Source organism: Zootermopsis nevadensis, unplaced genomic scaffold, assembly GCF_977971745.1.
Source record: "Zootermopsis nevadensis isolate Lab colony 2312 unplaced genomic scaffold, Znev_1.0 Znev_ptg000017l, whole genome shotgun sequence".
Lineage (NCBI taxonomy): Eukaryota > Metazoa > Arthropoda > Insecta > Blattodea > Termopsidae > Zootermopsis > Zootermopsis nevadensis.
The window spans coordinates 2,029,495-2,048,879 of NW_028259149.1; the positions used below are offsets into that span (position 1 = coordinate 2,029,495).

The 19,385-nt window shown below is 36.4% G+C and overlaps 1 protein-coding gene across 5 annotated transcripts; it reads right to left on the minus strand.

Moving 5' to 3' along the window:
* Positions 1-2,699: 2,699 nt before the first annotated feature.
* LOC110834252 (mitochondrial import inner membrane translocase subunit TIM44) lies at positions 2,700-16,457 on the minus strand. 5 transcript variants are annotated; one of them, XM_022073204.2, is made up of 6 exons: positions 12,668-16,457; positions 10,730-10,846; positions 8,071-8,234; positions 7,075-7,208; positions 4,849-5,122; positions 2,700-3,565 (listed from the first exon to the last, which is right to left on the minus strand). In XM_022073204.2, exons 1-6 carry the CDS (start codon positions 12,773-12,775, stop codon positions 2,926-2,928), a joined length of 1,437 nt encoding a protein of 478 aa, XP_021928896.1. In that variant the 5' UTR covers positions 12,776-16,457; the 3' UTR covers positions 2,700-2,925. The 5 variants fall into 5 exon arrangements, with proteins under 5 accessions (XP_021928896.1, XP_021928897.1, XP_021928899.1 ...); XM_022073205.2 differs by lacking the exon at positions 12,668-16,457 and adding an exon at positions 11,040-11,554; XM_087350058.1 differs by lacking the exon at positions 2,700-3,565 and adding an exon at positions 3,608-3,923.
* Positions 16,458-19,385: the final 2,928 nt, after the last annotated feature.

The following is a 19,385-nucleotide window of genomic DNA, read 5'->3' on the forward strand; positions in this document are numbered from 1 at the left end:
TACTGAGAAAGCCCTCATAGCATTACCATGTTTTTGCTTGTATTTTATTAATATAAAACGATGACAAAATCTGTTTATTAAAAATATGGCAACCAGAAGACCAATATTTCATTTACTTCTGAATTTTACTGACAAAATTATTTTGAATTGAAAATGAGAATTCAGAATTTAATAGATTGATCACATATTCTTTTTGATAGGTACTGGAAAAAAAATTAAAACAACTTCATGTGCTGTAGAAAAAATCCTGTTATTCAATTAGGAGAGAATTACACAATATCGCAACTGAATTTGGAACATCCATGAACCTAATTAGGCTATTAAAATGTTTTAAATGAAGTCTATAAAAAGTCTGTGTAGGCAAATGTATGTATCATGCATTTTATGTTTGTTTATTTAATGATACTGTCAGCAGCTGAGACTATGTAGTGTCAGATGATAGGATAGTTAATGAATTTTGTATTAGAAAGAATAGCGAAGGGAAAAAATTGTATTTTCTACAAGCTTTCTCAGCATTTGCCATGAGAAACCTGTCGAGATAGTCATTCTCTGGGCTGAAATTTGAACCCAGATATGAAGCAGGACCACTCAACTGTCATGTCCAGTCATTTTCTATTCAGAATGGTCTTCTAAAAGAAAAGGCTTTATCAGCACTGGTTTTCAACTTTGTTTTAGAATATACCATTAGGAAAACTGAAGAAAATCAGGCAGGACCAGAATTGAGTGGGAGACACCAGCTTCTAGTCTGTGCTGCTGACATTAATTTGTTAGGAAAAAACAAGCCCTATTAGATGCCAGCACAGTGGATGCAAAATAACTGCTGACTTCGTCAACCGTTACAAATACACAAGTGGGAGGAGGGAAGACTGGAAAGGGATAGCACATAACGGACAGAGGTAACCCAGTTCTTCCTTGTACTGTCGGATGTAAAATTATTATGTTTAGGCTGTAAAAGTAGCATGTGTGAGGTAAGGCCTGTACCTCGCTGGTGTTTTATAGTTCTTTGATTTGAAAACCACAGTGTAGTGTAAAGGCCAGTCTATCAAAATGCTGCTGACAGTGTTGAAATTAAAAGGGGAAAAAATTTTGTTATGTTCAGACAGACGTTTTGACAATTTGCTGTGACGGTTCAAGCTTGAAGTTATTTCATGTCCCCTGTAAGGAGGTTAGTCTCAAAGTAAATACATAAGTTACAGTGGAATCTAACATAGATGTTCTCACAGTGGTATAGATGTTTTGATGTTAGCCTTTTTGGTTGTTAACACCACGTGAACTTTGTTAGAAGATACAAACATTTTAGAGGAACATATTGGCTCCATCTTCAGGGCTGAAGAATGGAGTCAGTATGTTCTTCTGAAGAATTAGTATTTACATACACACTTAAGCCATGATGGTGGAGGCAGTATGTTCCTCCAAGAATGTATCTACTTGCAAGTTCATACGGCATTACAACCCAGAAAACCAACATTTATACATTTGTGTCTAATCATCAAAATGGATTACGATGAAGCTAATAAACCTTTCAAAAATAAGACTAAATGCAAATATTTGTGAATGATAGGAAAAGATCAAAATTGCATTCATGAATAAATTAAAAGCAGATTAATGCAGGCCAGACTCTGTTGCTTCTTGATTTTCTATCTAAAGATTAAAAAAATACAATACCTGTATTACAGTGTTACCTGTTTTCTAAGGGCATACAACTTCGTCTCATACATTAAAAAAACTGAACATAGGTTGGGGGTGCGAGAATGGTGGTGGGGGAGAATATCGGGGCCTAAGAGGGAGGAAGTTTTGATGAGAAGTTTCATAACTTCCATTCTTTGACAGATATTAATGGACCAATCAAATCAAGGAGGATAAGATGGACTGGGCATGTAGAATGTATACGAGCAATGAGAAGTGCATACCATATTTTGCTCAGAAATATCTGAAGTGAAAAGACCACTTGTAAGACCTAAATATTGATGGAAATGGATCTTAAAGAAATGGTGTGGGAAAGTGTGGACTGGATTAATCTGGTTCAGAACAGGGACCAATGTCAGATTCTTGTGAATGCATTTTAAGGTGTTCAGGCAGAAAGTTTGAGTGCCTGAGCAACTATTATACTTATTGGCTTCTGCATGACTTTGCTATATATATATATAGGCTTTTAGTTCACATGTGAACTGGAAAACGGTTTTTTTTCTTCCTAAAACTCAGAACCCAGATCCAATCAGATGTCCATTAAATTTGTGATTATTTTGAATTGTAACCTTTTAAAGCCCAGTGACCTTTGTGGACCATCTGTTCCGACACTCAGTAAATTTGCATTTTGTCCACGGTTTATTTGCGGGTTCTGTATCATCCTCAGAATAAACAGTGATTTTCCTAGATGTACTGTTTTCTTTGAGGTAAGAACTGAATTTTTAAATATGATTTATGGGATGAAGCTTCACGGCGACTGAAATTGATTAAATACTCTCGGGCTACAAGCTGCATCAGGTGGCTCAATGCTGAACAAACCAAATCTTCTGCCAGCGTTTTGAGAACCATCTGGCGTGCAACCCAGATGATGAGAACAGAGATGGTTCTCGAAACGTTGGCAGAAGATTTGGTTTGTTTGCCATTCTGCCACCTGACACGACTTGTAGCCTGAGAGTATTTCATCATGATTTATGGGCTTCAAAGGGTTAAACTACTGGCACATACCTACAGCATAATTTTAAAATTTTTATTAGTAACTTTTTTCAGATTAGTTCTTTTAAGTAACACATTTTTAAAAGGACAACAATTTTGAACATGTGAACAAAAGGTAAAACAGGCCAAAAAATGTTAAGGTCAAAAACTAGATCAGATTATTACATTGATGTATAATATTTACAGCAACCTAATTTTTGGAAATGGATATACAGTATCAACACTAATTTTTCTCACTTGCATTTATTAAACAAATTGTTCAGTGCTGCTTGCCGACAGATCCAGTAACTTCCACGCTGCTCTTGGGTTTACTTCGGCACGATCTCTACAAAGAACCCACACATAATGGACTCTCAAAATTTTATCTGGATCACCTTCTACTACATTATTTTTATTATCACGTGCACAGAGAATCTGTTGCGAAGTGAAAGTCACAATTAGCACAGGTCCTTGATCCATAACTTTCCCCATTGCTAAATCTACATTGTCAATGTCCAATATTTTTGAATCTAATCGATAACCAGCAGCAGCGGCTTGTCTTATAGGAGTAGCCAATAAATTAAATGGAGCTTCGTAACACCAATCTCGAAGGATTTCTAAGTCACCTTGTACAATTGCTTCTAATATATTTGGAATAATGTCTTGCTCACAGTCCCGCAGAAATTTAATTTTATCAAAGCTAGGATCAAGTTTGCAGATCTCGGTCAGCGTTTCTGACAGCTCCGTTTTCTGGAAGAGGCCACCCACGATATCCGACACCTTATCGGTAAGAAGACGAGATGCTCTTATCACTGGATTGTCACTTTCATCATATTTTATCTTCCAGTCGAGTACTTTGTTCACGTAAGGATTATTATCTTTGAAATTCTGCCAGTTCTGATAAAACCTGAAAATAATATCACAATTTTGCATTATTATAACATGAAAAAATATATTAAACTCCTTATTATACATGTGCAGTATGCATAAACTAGACTTTCGTCCTCTTTCACAATCATATTGTCTGTTTGGGGCGTTTATGGTTGAATATGGTCAAAGAATACCTTCTTCTTTTGTTGCTTTATGGTGATATCAGTGGTGGGATGCGGGGTTTGTTCCAGGGGTCACGGTGGTGTAGAGAGGGGATCCTATAGGTACCTAGTCTTTTAAAATATTAGTGTCTTACAGTCAGTTCTGTTGCGCTGTACTGTGCGTCAGGAAAAAGTAATACAGTAGTCAACACTCGTGAATCCTAAGAAGAATCTCTGAAAAACATAAGAAAATTGTACAGTGAAACAAATGGTGAAGTTAATTTTAAAAATTCGAGAATGGGAAATTGGCGACAGAAATAGGTGACCTTCCAACTGCAAGAATATGAAAAAGTGTTTTTACAAAGATGTGGATTTTGACCTCCTTCAGTAGTGCAACCAGAAGCGAGCAGAAGGAACACCAGTGTCTTATCCCTTGTGTGCACAGAAAGCCAAGTACTTCATGAAGCATTGGGTTTAGAAGGTGAATTCAGTGCATCCATTGGATGGCTGACCAGAATCTAGCAGTGATACAGTGTTCACGAGATTCCTGTACAGAGAAAGGCATGGCCAATCATGGCGTAGCCAATATGTTTCACATAAAATTTCAGAAATTTGTAGAAGAAGAAACTTGAAATTGGATCAAATATACAGTGCCAACAGATTATATTAGAAAGGCTTACAAACTGATACATTCGAAAGAGAGACTGCTCCCAGACATGTTTCGTCTAACAAATGCCTTGCGGTCATGTATTGTGGAAATCCAGAAATCACAAACTGAAACACCTCTACTAATGAAGGCTGGTTTCTGTTACCTCTGTCTACATTTAAACTTTCTTCAAAATCGCCATCTTAGAGTTACTGAAGTAACTATTACAGAAAAATATGGTATCAAGATCACAGGTAAAGGCATGATCTCAGTATTAAATATGACAACAGTGCCAGTGATTCAAAAGTTATTAGTCAATGATGAAAATACACATTTGCAAAATCACAATAAAATTCTAAATGATACACAAGAAAATGTAATTCATTAAAAGTTGAAACAGACATGATCTCACTATAAGGTTGTTCTTCCCAGAAAGCAACCTTAAAATTAAAAATACTTAAATTTACAGACCACAGAGTGTGAACCACAACTAGACTGTGCCAGTAATATTACTTTGAATCCTTATGAAGTTCCATCCCTGTTGCCTTTGTGTTTGGTTCAATGACTTTATCATCCACGTCTTCTGAAGTCTCGACCCTCTTTCGGAGTCGAGCCGGTGGACGATACACGTGCGCGTGTATCCCGCCCTCATCCAGCTCTTTTTTCACTATTTTAGCTGTCTCAGAGACAGTCTGGAAGGCTCCAGTTTTACCCAATTTCTGACTTTGTTCTGACAGAGTCTCTGCAGCTTCACGCGCTGTCTTGCCCAGTCCTTCTGTCAGCTGTCCTGCAAGGATGATTAAAAACAAAGTTAAGGATTATTAGCATTTAAATCTGAAATGCAGAAGCACAGACAATATCAGGAAGTGCATTACAAAACAATAGAGGATTTCTGATGCATTGTATAACTTCCAGTAAAGTATGATTAATTTTTACTAGTTTATTTCACCTGTTCACCATCAATATTAAAATTATGCTAACAAAGTAAGTGATGATAAAACTAACTAACTAGATGGCTTACCGAACCCGAAGGTTCATCACCGTATTAACCAAAGCCCTCCACCAGACCCTGCCCTGGGCCAACAAAATCCAGTCTCCTTCAACTCCTATCTCCCATAGACCCCGCCTGAGATTATCCTCCCATCTACGTCTAGGTCTCCCCAGCAATCTCTTCCCCTCAGGCTTCCCAACCAATACCCGGTGCACACCTCTTGTCCCATCCATGCGCGCTACATGCCCCGCCGATCTCATTCTTCTCGACTTAATCACCCTGACAATATTGGAGGAGTGCAGATTTTTAAGCTCATCATTATGCAGTTTTCTCCATGCCCCATCATTTTCCCTCTTAGGCCCAAATATCCTCCTCAACATCCTATTCTCAAACACCTGCAATTTGTGTTCCTCCTTCAGAGTTAATATCATTTTGATTTGTTTTTGTTGTTGCCGAATATTTGAACTCTTGTCACACTTTCAAAGGATTTATTAGCCACCCTAATATGATTTTTCCCACCTGTCTGCTGATGACGAGATACTAACATGTACATAGTTTTTTCTGAATTTACTTCTAGCCCCACCTGCCTACTAGGTTCTAGTAAAACTTTTGTGTTCCTCTTTATTGTATTTATATCATCACTCAATAAATTAACATCATCAGCATATGCCAATAGCTGATGTGTCCCATAAGTTACCCCAAAACACCTTACATAAATGTATTCAGTGATTACACAGTGCATTCTGTCATCAAAAACATATATAAAAAAGATATTTATTTCACATTACTACAATATATTATTAGCTGCATTAATTTCTGTCGCTTCAAAGTCAATCATGATTATCTGGATACAGATGTTCTCTTCAATATATCATAATACAGGCAACTCTCAGTTTACAAACAAGTTCTGTTTCAAGACGTTCATTTTACGTTTTTGTTTGTTATGTGTATCTTGCATTCCTGAGCTTTTACGATATGTTTCGTATACGTTAGCAGCCATTTTAAAGCACTAAAACCATGTACTAAACATCAAATGGTCTATACAATACGTTTTATTATAATGTATGTATGCGTTATGTGAGAAAACATTCTACGTGGCGTGGCATGTAAACCAACGTCTTTTTACTGGCTAGATTAGTTTTATTAACCAAGAACAGTTCAGTATAATTATCAGATAATAATTTTCTGATAATTATTGTATCAAATATATTTTTTAAAAGTTTATTTATTTAAATCTTACAATTATGTTCACTATACATTTGGCATTTCATTTTATAAGAAACTCTATCTATTGGAGACTTTAAGAAATTTTGAATTGTGACGTAAATTATAGCGAATGTTTGTAAACCGAGAGCTACCTGTAGTCACTGTACTGATCTTCCAGTGTCACTCAGGTGGACACACTGCTCAGTCGCCGTCTCACCCGTAATTCACTTGGCATTCCATCTTCCAACTCTGCATATTGAATTGCAATTTCTACAATTCCTATAAAGATTTCTGTCTTCTGGGTTGTTGCGCTGTGAAGCCTGGTCGAACGTTTCAGAGGTCACGCTGCCTCCGTCATCAGGGCGATTCATCACCTCTGAAACGTTGGTAAATATCTACCAGACTACACAGCGCAACAACCCAAAAGACAGAAATCTTCATACTCACCACTGTGAAAACCTCAAATCTTACAATTCCTATCAAGTTCACATAAATAAACTACCACAAAGCAGATTCACACGACAGCCACAGTTAACACTAACCAGCTTTCTTGGCAATGTCAGATTTACTTGCTTCCTCCAAAGCTTCTTGTACCTTTCCCTTGAGAGACCCAAGTGTATCCTTCAACACCTCAGATCCTCTTGAAGCCTCTGATTCAACTGACTGAAATTTCTGCCTGTAAGTGAAATACTTTTATTAAAATATACATACAATATTAAATTAACAACGCACAACTATGTTCTTACAAAAACATGAGTTTATATTGTTAATTATGTTTCCCCTTTTTTCAATTTTTTTTTTAAATGTAATTTATGTTACATCTTAATAATATAATTTACTGCTCTATCCTTGTCCATAGTTTCCAATAATATCATTTGATATTACCAGATATTAACATTTTGTAACACTGCCAGTTTTCAACACACAAAACATTTCATGCCACGTAGGATTTCAGGTATTCACAGCGGTGAGTCTGATTATGTCTGTCTTCTGGGTTGTTGCGCCGTGTAGTCTGGTATCAGCTCACTAATGTTTCAAGTCATCACTGGGCAAGGACCTCTGAAACATCGGTAAACTCATACCAAACTACACGGCGCAACAACCCAGAAGACAGCCATCTTAATTTCATGCCACACTTTTTGAGTACTTACAGGATAAGTGACGTAGACAGACATGAGACAATATTAAAATGGATCTTACAGAAAGAGGTTGTGATGATTTGAACTGGCTCCACATCATGTCCAGTGATGATATTTTGTTAAAATGAGCATGTCATCTTGTGGTTCCGTAACAGCAGTAATTTCACGACTAACTTAATCAACTGCACAAGGATGGCCTTGCTGTACCATGCAGTTTGTTAGTTATGTTATGAAGATTAAAAATTACTCCATCATTAACCCACATTCCCTAAATGAAAGAATGAATTAAATTATCCTTACTTGCATAACATCAACTCTGGGCAGAAAAAAAAGAAAGGTACATTCAATCGTAAGTTTTATTTAAGCGATAATTTAAACATTACTGATACGTTACACAACCTGGCTTTTTGTAGAGCCTCAGACTGTTCTAGTTTCTCTGCTTCTTCCCTGAATTTTTTAAGACTCTCTTTCATTTCTTTATTTTTGGCCATGTCCTGTTTGATATTCTCCAGAAGCTGGGACAAGAAGTTTGGCCGGCGAGCTGGACTAGAGAAATATCGAATCTAGGAAAGAAGAATATTGACAAAAAGGCAACAATTACAATTTATGTTTGTTTGGCTTCATGATGCCCATAGCATAAAGAAAGTAGATAACATAAGAAAATGTCAGAATGCAACATAAACAGAGATAAAAGAATATCTTGAATATTCAACAAAAAACTGAAATCTTTTAAACATCCATTGTTTGTTTTTATAAAATCACGAGTATACAAAATTCAAGACCTCTACAAACCGTATGTTTACAGAATACAAAATAAGAAATATGTTCAAATAATTTTAAAGCTAGTAAAAATTTCTTGCCAAACTGTTTGACAGCCTGTTCCATGTAAATGATTAATAAAAGCACTGTCATAAACATTTTGTTATTGCAGCTGTAACAATGGGATGATACTACATCTCTGTGAAACTGGATGTTAAGAGGCCCAAAATCCGCCCCCCCATGTGTGAATATAGAGCAGCAGTAGACAGAAGATAGACAAGGGACTCGGCGAAAAACTTGTCGCAGTACCACTCTGACCACTGCAAATCCCATGTGGACTGCCCTAGGAGCGAAACGCAGCCTTTACAGTGAGAAACCAGTAATTAAACAACTGTGCTACAGCATACCCCATGCAAAACAAACTAGTCTCCCACGATACCACGTTCACCCCAATCACTGAAGCAACGAAAGGCTGCATAAATAAGCAGAACTGTGAGAGATGGGTAAACTGAATCTGGTTCACATAACACCTCAAAAACTACTGATTAATACAGACTGACCCACGAGACTACACGTTTAACCTGCCCTACAATATGTTAACTACGTTTACAAGATGAATTAGCAGCACAGAGAAGCAACCAGTACCCTTTAAAATTTGAATAATTTGAAGTCTTTGTGGACAATCAGCCATGTTAAGACTGTGTTGTAATCCAACATTTTGTGACTCTCTGCCTCCAACATCAGGATAGATGGAGACAGTCTTCAAAACACTGGATTATAGTGTCATTCTCACGTTGCTGATCACCCAAGGTCACATCATTGTTGAACCATAGATACAGCTTCTTATTATTTACACTTTATACATTGTTCATTTCCCTACATGTTCCAGCCCCTCATCAGAGACTCCCTTTGTACCTTTCAAAGAGCAACAAAATTCATATAGAATTTGTTACAATACTGCAGATTAGAACATAATAAGTGAGTACAACCTTTATGTAAACCCTATAGCTTGTTAAAGGTTTTAAAGAAACCCCTAATGATGGTTGTTTAGGGGTAAAATGTACAGGGAACAGAATAGAATTTATTTACATTCTATAGATCCCTCATCAACCAAAGCCAAGGATGAAGAACCTGTCATAGCACAAATAGAATACTTGTTTCTAATACAAATATAGACTACTCAGTTATGACCATAATTCAGTCCACTATAGTATTACCCCAAAAAAAACTACACAAGAAAGCATCACCACTACTTACATGAATTTATAATAGCCAAGAATTTTTTGTTGAGGTAAATTCTTCTATGGAGCAGTAGTACGGTGGTAAACAAAACATAGTGTAGATAATAAAATGTTGTATCTGATGGTTTAATACTAAAGTTAAGTACCCAGTATCATTTTACAGTACTGTAAGAGCAAATGAAATGAACCCGCTTCTAGATATACTATTAATCTTTTAACAGTACTCCGCAACGACCAGGTTCACCTATTTTTATACTTCAGGGTCAAAACAGAGCGATTGTTCTACAAAAATCATTAACAGTATTTGTCATTGTTATCAAAGTAAAGACGGTCTACTCATCATTACACTTGCAGAATGACTTCACACTAAGTGTTTTGGAATCTTATTGTGAGTACCGTAGTACTGATGAGGTGCACGTAATGATGGGTTACTTTACACCAGTGTTTTTATTAGCCACATGGCTGAGTGTCATGTAATGTGGCATGAAATCTTTACTGTGTCTATTATACAAAACTATTGAAGCCAAACTTATCTGCTTAACTATAACTCTGAGCCTTAATGTAGTTACAGAAAATCCAGTTTTTAATATCTTACTTTAGATTGGCAGAACATAGAAATATGGCAAGAGGTAGCTTTCTCTTGCACTCACATCATGCAATCTCTTACCACTTCAACATGCATACAGCACATAGGCTGTACTGGTATCCTACTTATACTGTTATAATATGGTGAACTTTTTTATTATTTAAGTTGGAATGGTTTGTATTGGGGCTAGTAACCTAAATAAAAATTAAACTTGATAGCAGGATTCGTGGATTGGACAGGTTAGAATAGTTTATATTGGTTGAATTCAACATGTGCTTGTTTTAGATTACAACAAACTGTGATTCAAGACATATTACTACCAAAGTAAGGACCAGTGTTACATCATTTGTAATGTAAATAATTTAAGTGAGTTGGTGTTCACCGAACAAGTCCTTTTTGGAGCTTTACTTTGATAAGTCCTTTCTCTGTTATTCAATTCTCATATCATGCATACTACTGTATGTGAACTCACTGCATTATGTCCACATTCGACCTGCGAAATTGCTGGGTACCGTAGTAAATATATTCTTGTGAAATGATAAATCTTAGTGGCCACTTCCCCCGGTTTGTGTAGTATACGTTGTCGAAACTAGAAACAGAACCACAAGGATGTTGTACACAGAACCCTCTTTTACATCATCTCACAACATAACCTCACAAATAGTCACTTGCTTTTCACAGAGATTTGTAACTTCAAAAAGTTGTATTATCTTGCTGTAACATGTATTCCTTTCCAAAATATTAACAACTATGTCATAAGTATATTCAATTAATTGTAATACCATTTCGACTTCGGTCAACAAGACTATTTCTATCTGTACCAGAGCGCGATTCCTGATGAATGGTCAACTTTGAAACTAAAACGACAAAACAATTGATATAAGATTGGGCGCAAGTTTAACATGGCTGCTCTGGGTAGAATGTGTGATGTAATTATGGTTAGCCGTTCAAGGTATGTTCGTCGATGTTGGTGGTACTGTTAGTGGGAACAGTCGTACATTATAGTACACTTGCTCATGCAACATTGCTGCATATTGTGTACATTGGAACCGAACGTGTTGCTTTTTTTTATCTATTTCAGGTGATGACGGTCCGTGTACTGGGTGTGGGAATTGGTTTATTCCTCATTATAGCTCTTTGGGCCGTTGCTATTCTCGTTTGCATTATCTCCCACCGTACCCATAAACATGTTGGCACAGCAATAGTTACAATTGCTACAGTGGTAACTTTAATCCTGGTTCTTATTCCTAGAGAATCAGAAATACCCAAGAAACCCGTGTTTAAGGTAAATATACGTATTTTCTTTAGTATGTTTGGGTTCCATTATTTCTTAACAGAAGTCTAGTGCAGCTGCGAGAAATGTTGAAGTATATATTTAACTTTTGTGTTCGGATATCAGTAACAAATATATAAGAGCATTTAGTAATCAAAAGATTGATCATATTTATATAGAATGTTCAGTGACTTTTGTCAGTACTTTAGTATCCTATTGTGGAGGTCATTCAATATCAAAAATGTCATGTGGACATAGCTTCCGTTCTCAGCAGTTACAAAGCTGCCAATATTTTAATTTCATCGTGATTTAAACTTTATGTAGAATATTGGGGGTCATTCTTTTATCTTGAATGACAAAACATTATACAGATGTATGATTTGGGTTAGGGCAATAAGGATAAGGTTTCAATTCAAAATAGTCCCTGTGTACATTTACATAAAAATAAAATTTACTGTTTAAAAAAACAACTTTTTACAATTAAGGGGCTATTAGTACAGATATTATGTAAGAATTTTTTTCATATTATTTAACTGTATCTTAGATATAAGAAAACTAGACATAAGCATTGACAGAAATAACTCTATCAACTGCTTATTTAAAAGTTGTTGCAGGAAATCAGAAACACTTCTTTGGGATAATGGTTGGCAATCCCTTCACTAGACCACTGAGACTGACGCTAATATTAAAAATAAGAGGTAGAGGTCGGGTGAGAAGTGCTGGCACTTGCGCAAAGGACTGATTTTGGTCGTATGAGATGGACCCGTCCGAAGCACGCGCTAGAGGAGTGTTAGCTTCAGTTGGTTTGTAGCTCTAGCTATGTTTAGATCAGTGCGTCACTGTAGCTGAGGCTGTGCGACCCTCACTACTACTGAACTCCCCTCTCTCGGCTTACGCATCGCGCATTTAGGTGCCACCACTACTTGTGTGACCTTTACTAAAGACACAGCTGACATGTGGATGTTATGTTCAGGGTTATAATGCTGAGTGGACTTGTAGGTAGATAGGTTTCAGAGAAATGTACCATCTTCATTTCCAGCCATGAAAGCACAAAGTCTACTCACACTGTTGTTGTCTAATTATGTGACATGAACATGTATTTATTTTGTATGTTTGTATATTTTACAGTTGTATGACCTGTTGTTTGTTTGGAGAACATCTCTTGTTATTCTGCTGGGACTGTCGGCTGCCATAGGATTCCTGATTTTTGTCGTCACGCATCTGATGGAACCGCAGCACGCGCATCCGATTAAGCAGTGGAAACTGTAAGTGCCTGTTTCTTCATGTTGACGACAGCAGCTTCATTAACACTTTGTCATGGTTGAGTAGAATTCTCGAATTACATAAAATGATGAATTCATCAACTTTAGCAAATGCATTAAGTAATGCTGTGCGATGTGTACCCAGAACACTGGCCATACAGGGAGCAACAAGAAATATGTTCTCCATGTCAAACTTCTGCTGCAAACAAAATATGTCCAACAACTTTTCAAGCACTTCCCAAGTAAGAAAATCTTTTGTGATAAAGAACAGTGAAGATTTTGTTAACAAGGTCATGAACAGCGATGTTCCTGTTATTGTGAACTTCCATGCAGAATGGTGTGACCCCTGTAAGATCTTGTCTCCAAAACTTAAAGAGTTGGTTGAGCCAATGAATGATATTCATCTTGCCGTTATTGACGTAGAGAACAATGCCGAACTGGTTCACGCTTTTGAAGTCAAGGCAGTACCGGCCGTTCTTGCCGTAAGAAATGGTTTAGTAGTTGATAAGTTTATTGGTTTAGTTGATGCAGATATGATTGAGAATTTGATTAAGAAATTAACGATTAAATCAAAGCAAGACGAATAACACGGTGAACAGGTGGATACATTAAGAGATTCTGAAACATAAGACATTCACAGGTTGCAAACATTAAAATAGGACAATAGTTCTGCAATACAAGCCCAGGGGTTGCCAACATTTTTTGTGTTAGGGCAAATATGAGGATATGTAAATTTAAAATTAATACCATATACTCTTACACGAAAATATAATTGTCTCTTAAGAAACACTACTTTTTATCATTAAGAGGTCATTAATATGGATATTATGTAAGCATTAGTTTCATTTTCTTTAGCTGTGTCTCAAATATAAAAAAACATGGCATAAGCTTTGACAAAACTAACTCTATCAGTTACTTATGTAAACGTTATCGCAGGCACTCAGAAACACTTCTGCAGGAATGCAGTTTTCAATCCCTGCATCAGACCATCAGACCGCAATGTACTGATTAGCAATCCGACTTCATATCCAGAGACCCCGGGTTTAAGTATGAGGCAAATAACCGACTACTTTGGCTTTAGCTTTTTATGGTTTCCATCATTCTGTTGAGGAAAATGCTGAATTTGAGCAATAATACCAAAATTTAGCTCAGTTTTCATCACATTTCATAAGTAATTTACAACACTGACTCCCCCCCCCCCCAAATTATCTTTATTTATTTCATAAATATGCGCTTAGATGAAAGGTAATGTCCCGTAAAATTTAAAAAGAAAACCTTCCCCATTTATGCTTAATACATCTACATAACATTTATGTATCGGTAAATTGTATTTAATTTTGTTTGAAACATTTTTGTGTGGTGAATATTTGACAGGACAAACACCGAAGACCATAAACAAGACTGAAAATGTGCAATCAATACAAGATTACACAATTCACACGTGTTCTTTGCACCTTTACTTTACAGATATTTTTCCTTGTAACTAACTAACTAACTGCATGAAGCAGAGTCATTTTTCTCATATATATTCAAGAAATTCCCCACGTTTTATGGAAACTGAGGGTCCATTACCATTTTACAAGATCTTTGCTACCATTTCTTATCCCGAGTCAGATGAAGCTGTTACACACTCTCCAACACTTTTTCCCTAATGTCTACTATGATATTATCCTTATCTGTGTCTAGATCCTCCAAATGATCCTTTTCCTTCAGGATTTCCAACCAAAATTTTGTACTCATTTCTCATCTCCCCCACGTGCAGTTTGCACCATTCATCTCATTATCCTTGATCTGATCATTTGAATAGTATTTGGCGAAGAGTACAAATGCTAACTTTGATCATAATATAAGCATTAGTATCTGTTTTTAGCATTTATTTCTGTCTCTCTGCTCTTATATTTCATTTGTTATCAGAGAGTGATTGTGGACAGGGCAGTATAGATTCAAACAGATGTCCTTGACTTTATGTTTAACTGTTACAAACTAATCAATACATGCAGTAAAAGCAATATTCATCATTGTCATAACTTATTCGTTTTAGAGGAAGTTATCTATAAAACAATGTATGCCTATCCCTCAGACTATGAACGTAATTTGTTAGATGAAAATTACATAAGGTGAAAATTTGAAAATCAAAAATGAAATTCCTTTTAACTCCAATGTGATAAATACGAGGCTAGTCCACAAAGTAAGTTTCCCTGGGGCCGTTTACAGAAACAAAACACAATTTCATGGAAATATTTATTGCAACAGATACAGCAAGTGTGCAGCTATTTTTCAACATATTCGCCACTGGAATTGAGACATTTGTCATACCGTGGGACCAACTTTTGAATACCTGTGTCGTAGAAGTCTGCAGCCTGGGATTGGAACCACTGTGTGTGTTTTGTGTTCTGATGTCAGTTGCTTTGGCACCCACCTGGCGCACAATTTCCTGAACAACAGGTGCTCCGTGACAATTTCGTGCAACAAGGAGCGGGAAATCTGCGGGAAATGACTGCTGAGTTCCGTAATTGTGAAGCGACGATTATCCATAATGCGTTCCCGCACAAGCTCCACAAGGTCGTCTGTAATGATGGATGGCCTCCCACTGCGCTTCTCATCATGCACTCTTTGTCGACCTGCTGAAAATTGTCTGCACCAGCGACGCACCATCTGCTTGCTCATGACGTTAGGCCCATAGACCCGGCACAGCTGATGATGAATTTTGATCGGCACTATGCTCTGTGCATTCAAAAACTTTATCACTGACCGCACTTCACAGTCGGCCGGAGCTGGAATAAGAACCTCCATCTTCAACAGCTGCAACGATGCTACTGTGAGAACACGGGAAGTACCGTTAGTGCATGCGCCATGCTACGTCATTGCTGTATCACGTACGCACAGTCGCTTTGCGCAATATAAGGTTTGCTAGCTGTGGGACGAGTGGGAAACTTACTTTGTGGACGCGCCTCGTACTAACTGGTTTCTAATTCCCAGAAATATCATCCAGTACTTTCTCACATGTGTTAAAATACTACACAATCATAAAACTAAGAACAGTGTTACTTTTTTATGATAGTTACTACCTATTTAACCCTGTATAAAAGATACAGTGGAACCACGGTTCCGGAGAATTTGACGTAAATACGTCTATACGTTAAGGAGTTTATATAGTGGCTTTATTCTAAATATTTTCTTTATACATGCTTTACAATTGATTAAAGTACTGCCTACCTTGAATTAGTTACACTTAAGATGGGTCTGTGGTAGCTGAAATATGTTATAAAATTTGTACATTTTAGAGTATCAACATATCGTGCAAACACCATATATATACAAGATTTTGATCTAGTAGTACTACATTGAGGATTTGACATCAACATTAAGCGAAACGTTTCCTCCATAAATGTGACAAAGCTTTTATTTTCCTCCTTCATAAAACAAAATCTCCTGTCAATATTATCGGCACTGTATTAGGATCTTCTGTGGCCATAACTGAAAACATCTTTGTATAATTTCTCAAATGACTCAAAATAAATCTCTTACAATCATCAATAGGTGTGTACATCTTGTACATAGTATGATGCAAGAAACTAACGCAACATTAGATAAGTACCTGTGACATTGTAAAACGTTTTTACCAGCACAAAATTATCTAATATCTTCTACAAGCGATTCACAGCTCAGCTCTTTCCGCAAAGCGTATTGTTGACGGCAGTAATGTAACAACAATGCCGAGTAAACAGATGACGTTTCCTAGGTAACATAACAATGCATGCAATCTGACCATTGTTGTCAGTCCATATTTACAAATTGTTGTGGTTTCCTAGGTAACCATCTTACACATTTTCCTGTCGCTTTTTCGTAACACCTTTTTTGCGGAATGACACTGACCCTTCCATATAGACATACTTACGTCAAAACTATTGAATGTTACATCAAACATTTACATTTTACAGCAGTTACTGTAATTGCAGTATAAACATCAGAACTTTCATGATCCTCAATAAAATCTCAGGCGATCAACCACATCAGATAGTTAAAAGATGAAACCGATGTTTCAGGTACAGTTACGTCACTGTGAAAGCTTCAAATCATATTCCATATTTGTTACAAAGTCGATGTTCGGCCCTTCTTCACTGTATTAGGAACAATGTTCGCAAATTTAAAAATAGGTATAAATTTGCGTGGTTTGTAGTAGTGACAATATCTTAAAAGGAAGTATGTTTTTATTATCTTAATTAGACAAACAACTTTTAATTGAAACTTTAAAAATCATGTGTTACTAATATTATAATTAGTTAATACAATAAATTCCCTATATAATTTCTAAAATAATCCCCTGGTAAAATGTCACCACTGCTAACCATCATTTGCCAGCATCTGTGCCAATACACAAATCTATTTTTAAGCGTTATTCAGTCTAATACAATACCAGTCGATAAAAACTCCCTGGAATATAAGTGTCTAACTCCGTGGAAAAGAGTAATTGAAAATGTGAGTCCTTGTTTTTACTTGATCCTTTGGCATTTCGCTCGTTGAACTATTAGATCTTCAACAATTTCCTATTTTATTCAATTACTCTCATTGTCAGTTTTTTGGCTTCTTAGTTTCCTGGACTTTGGTTTTTTCATTACTTACATCACAGGCGCCTAACTTTTATATTTGCTTTATAATTGTTTCGGAGAATGTTTTTCTTTTTACTTCCCATAGTTGTATGTTGTTCTGATCGGCTTATATTCCGGGACTTTCACTTTTTGCCTTGTCCGGAGATATCGATTGGGCCCAACGGAGTAGGTATACCTGAAGACGGAGATAGAGTCCCGTTTCCGAAACGTCGATCAATTTTATTATTTTATTAGATGATGGAAAACATCCAAAAAAAAAACTTCTTATTTTAAAAACGCACCATAGTCACAAACTTTTACATTTGAGTAATTGAAAAGCTGATAGTACACTCAGCTTCTAAAGAAATTTCCAAAATTTTGTGATACCTGTATGTCAATTGCCTTGTTCACAAGAACCTGTCCCTATCCTGACCAAAATTTTGTATGCATTTCTCATCTCCCCCATGCTGCTTGCCCCGCTCACCTCATCCTCCATTGATCACATTTTCCTAAGCACCCTGTTCTCAAACACTTCAGTCCGTGTTCTTTTTCTATTTGCATGACAGACCAGTATTCACACCCATACAAAGCAACAGACATAAGTATAGTTTATATATATTAATCTTTTATTTCTTGATGGATGGGAGCCAAAATATTCTGAACTGCATTGTACCAAGCATTCCCTGAATTTAGTCTGCTCGTAATTTTCTTCTGTATACAAATTCTGATTTGTTAATGTCGTTTCCAAGTATCTGAGCTTTGCGACATTTCCAGAGGATCCACTAGCTACATAATGATTTTGTCCTTGGTCTGGTGACAAAACATGAACATGTACCTAGTTTTCTTTGCATTAACAATATTTATGTTCTCACCTTGCATATCGAACATCATCAGTTTAATTCAGTTCGTGTGTCCCATTCAGTTCCAATCCTTGTCTTTTCATAGACGTTTGTGATGGCTTATACTGAAGCAAAGCGGTCATAAAAGATCTTGTTTTAGACTGTTCGTAATACAAAATGCATCAGACCTGTACACATTTTACTACGGGCTTCATTTAAACATGATTTAATAAGTAACTGGTTTTATTGTTGAACTGAATTGTGTGAAAATGTTGACTTCCCTTCTAACTTAGTCCTAAGTTGGTAAGCCTTCTTAAATTAATTTATGCACCTGAGTAAAAAAAAAGACAGTTTCAGTTCATTACTACCCCCAATTCAATTCTAATATTCGTGGTGGACAAAGTGTTGCATTACAACAGAATTTGACTGTACAGATAATGAAATGTAATTTAGCTAATGGGTTGACATGCTGGAGTCATACGCAAGTGATCATAAATTGATTCCCGGTCAAGATGGAATTTTCTTATTGCATTAAATGGACGGTTTACTATACAAATTAAATTTTTTTTATGATTATGCAACAGATTTCAAAACCTGTGTCTTGCTAATATTCTAGAATCAAATATTTTGTGTTACCAAAACAATTTATTGTATGTGATACTGTAATTACATGTTCAACTAGTCTGTAACTGATAAAACAAATTGGTCTTTTTAGACGTCAGTAAATATTTATTTTGGATTGTATATTCCTTAATCCTTTGCCCTGCTTTTTTAACTGCTGTGTCGAGTACTTGGTTTGTGTAGTTACAAAAAGCCTTAAATGTATGACAATAAAAATGTACTTCAGCTCAGGTTTCAAATTAATTACGTTCTGTGGTATGCATGGCAAAGGGTTGGGTACGCGGTAGTTCAGTGTTTCTCAGCCTTTCGGTTTTTCAAAAGACCAGTCTGTTTGTTTCACATTGCACAGTAAAAATCTACAAATCTAATTTTATTACAAACACATTTGAACATTTTTGGTTTATATAAAAATGGTTGTATTAAGGTCGAAGATACATCTAAACATATTTTTCGTAACAAACTGTGCAGAAGGACGTGTCTTCACAGAGCCGTGGGTTTATGATAAGGCTCGACTGCCCTATTTCTGAGCGATGCAGCAGGTGAC

Coding starts and splice junctions, on each gene's coding strand:
- LOC110834252 (XM_022073204.2), bottom strand. CDS start 12,775: ATGCGCGTGCTGCGGTTCCATCAGATGCGTGACGACAAAAATCAGGAA. Junction 10,847..12,667: donor GTTCTCCAAACAAACAACAG/GTCATACAACTG, acceptor TTCTGTTTCTAG/TTTCGACAACGTATACTACA. Junction 3,566..4,848: donor GAACTTCATAAGGATTCAAA/GTAATATTACTG, acceptor TATTATTTTCAG/GTTTTATCAGAACTGGCAGA.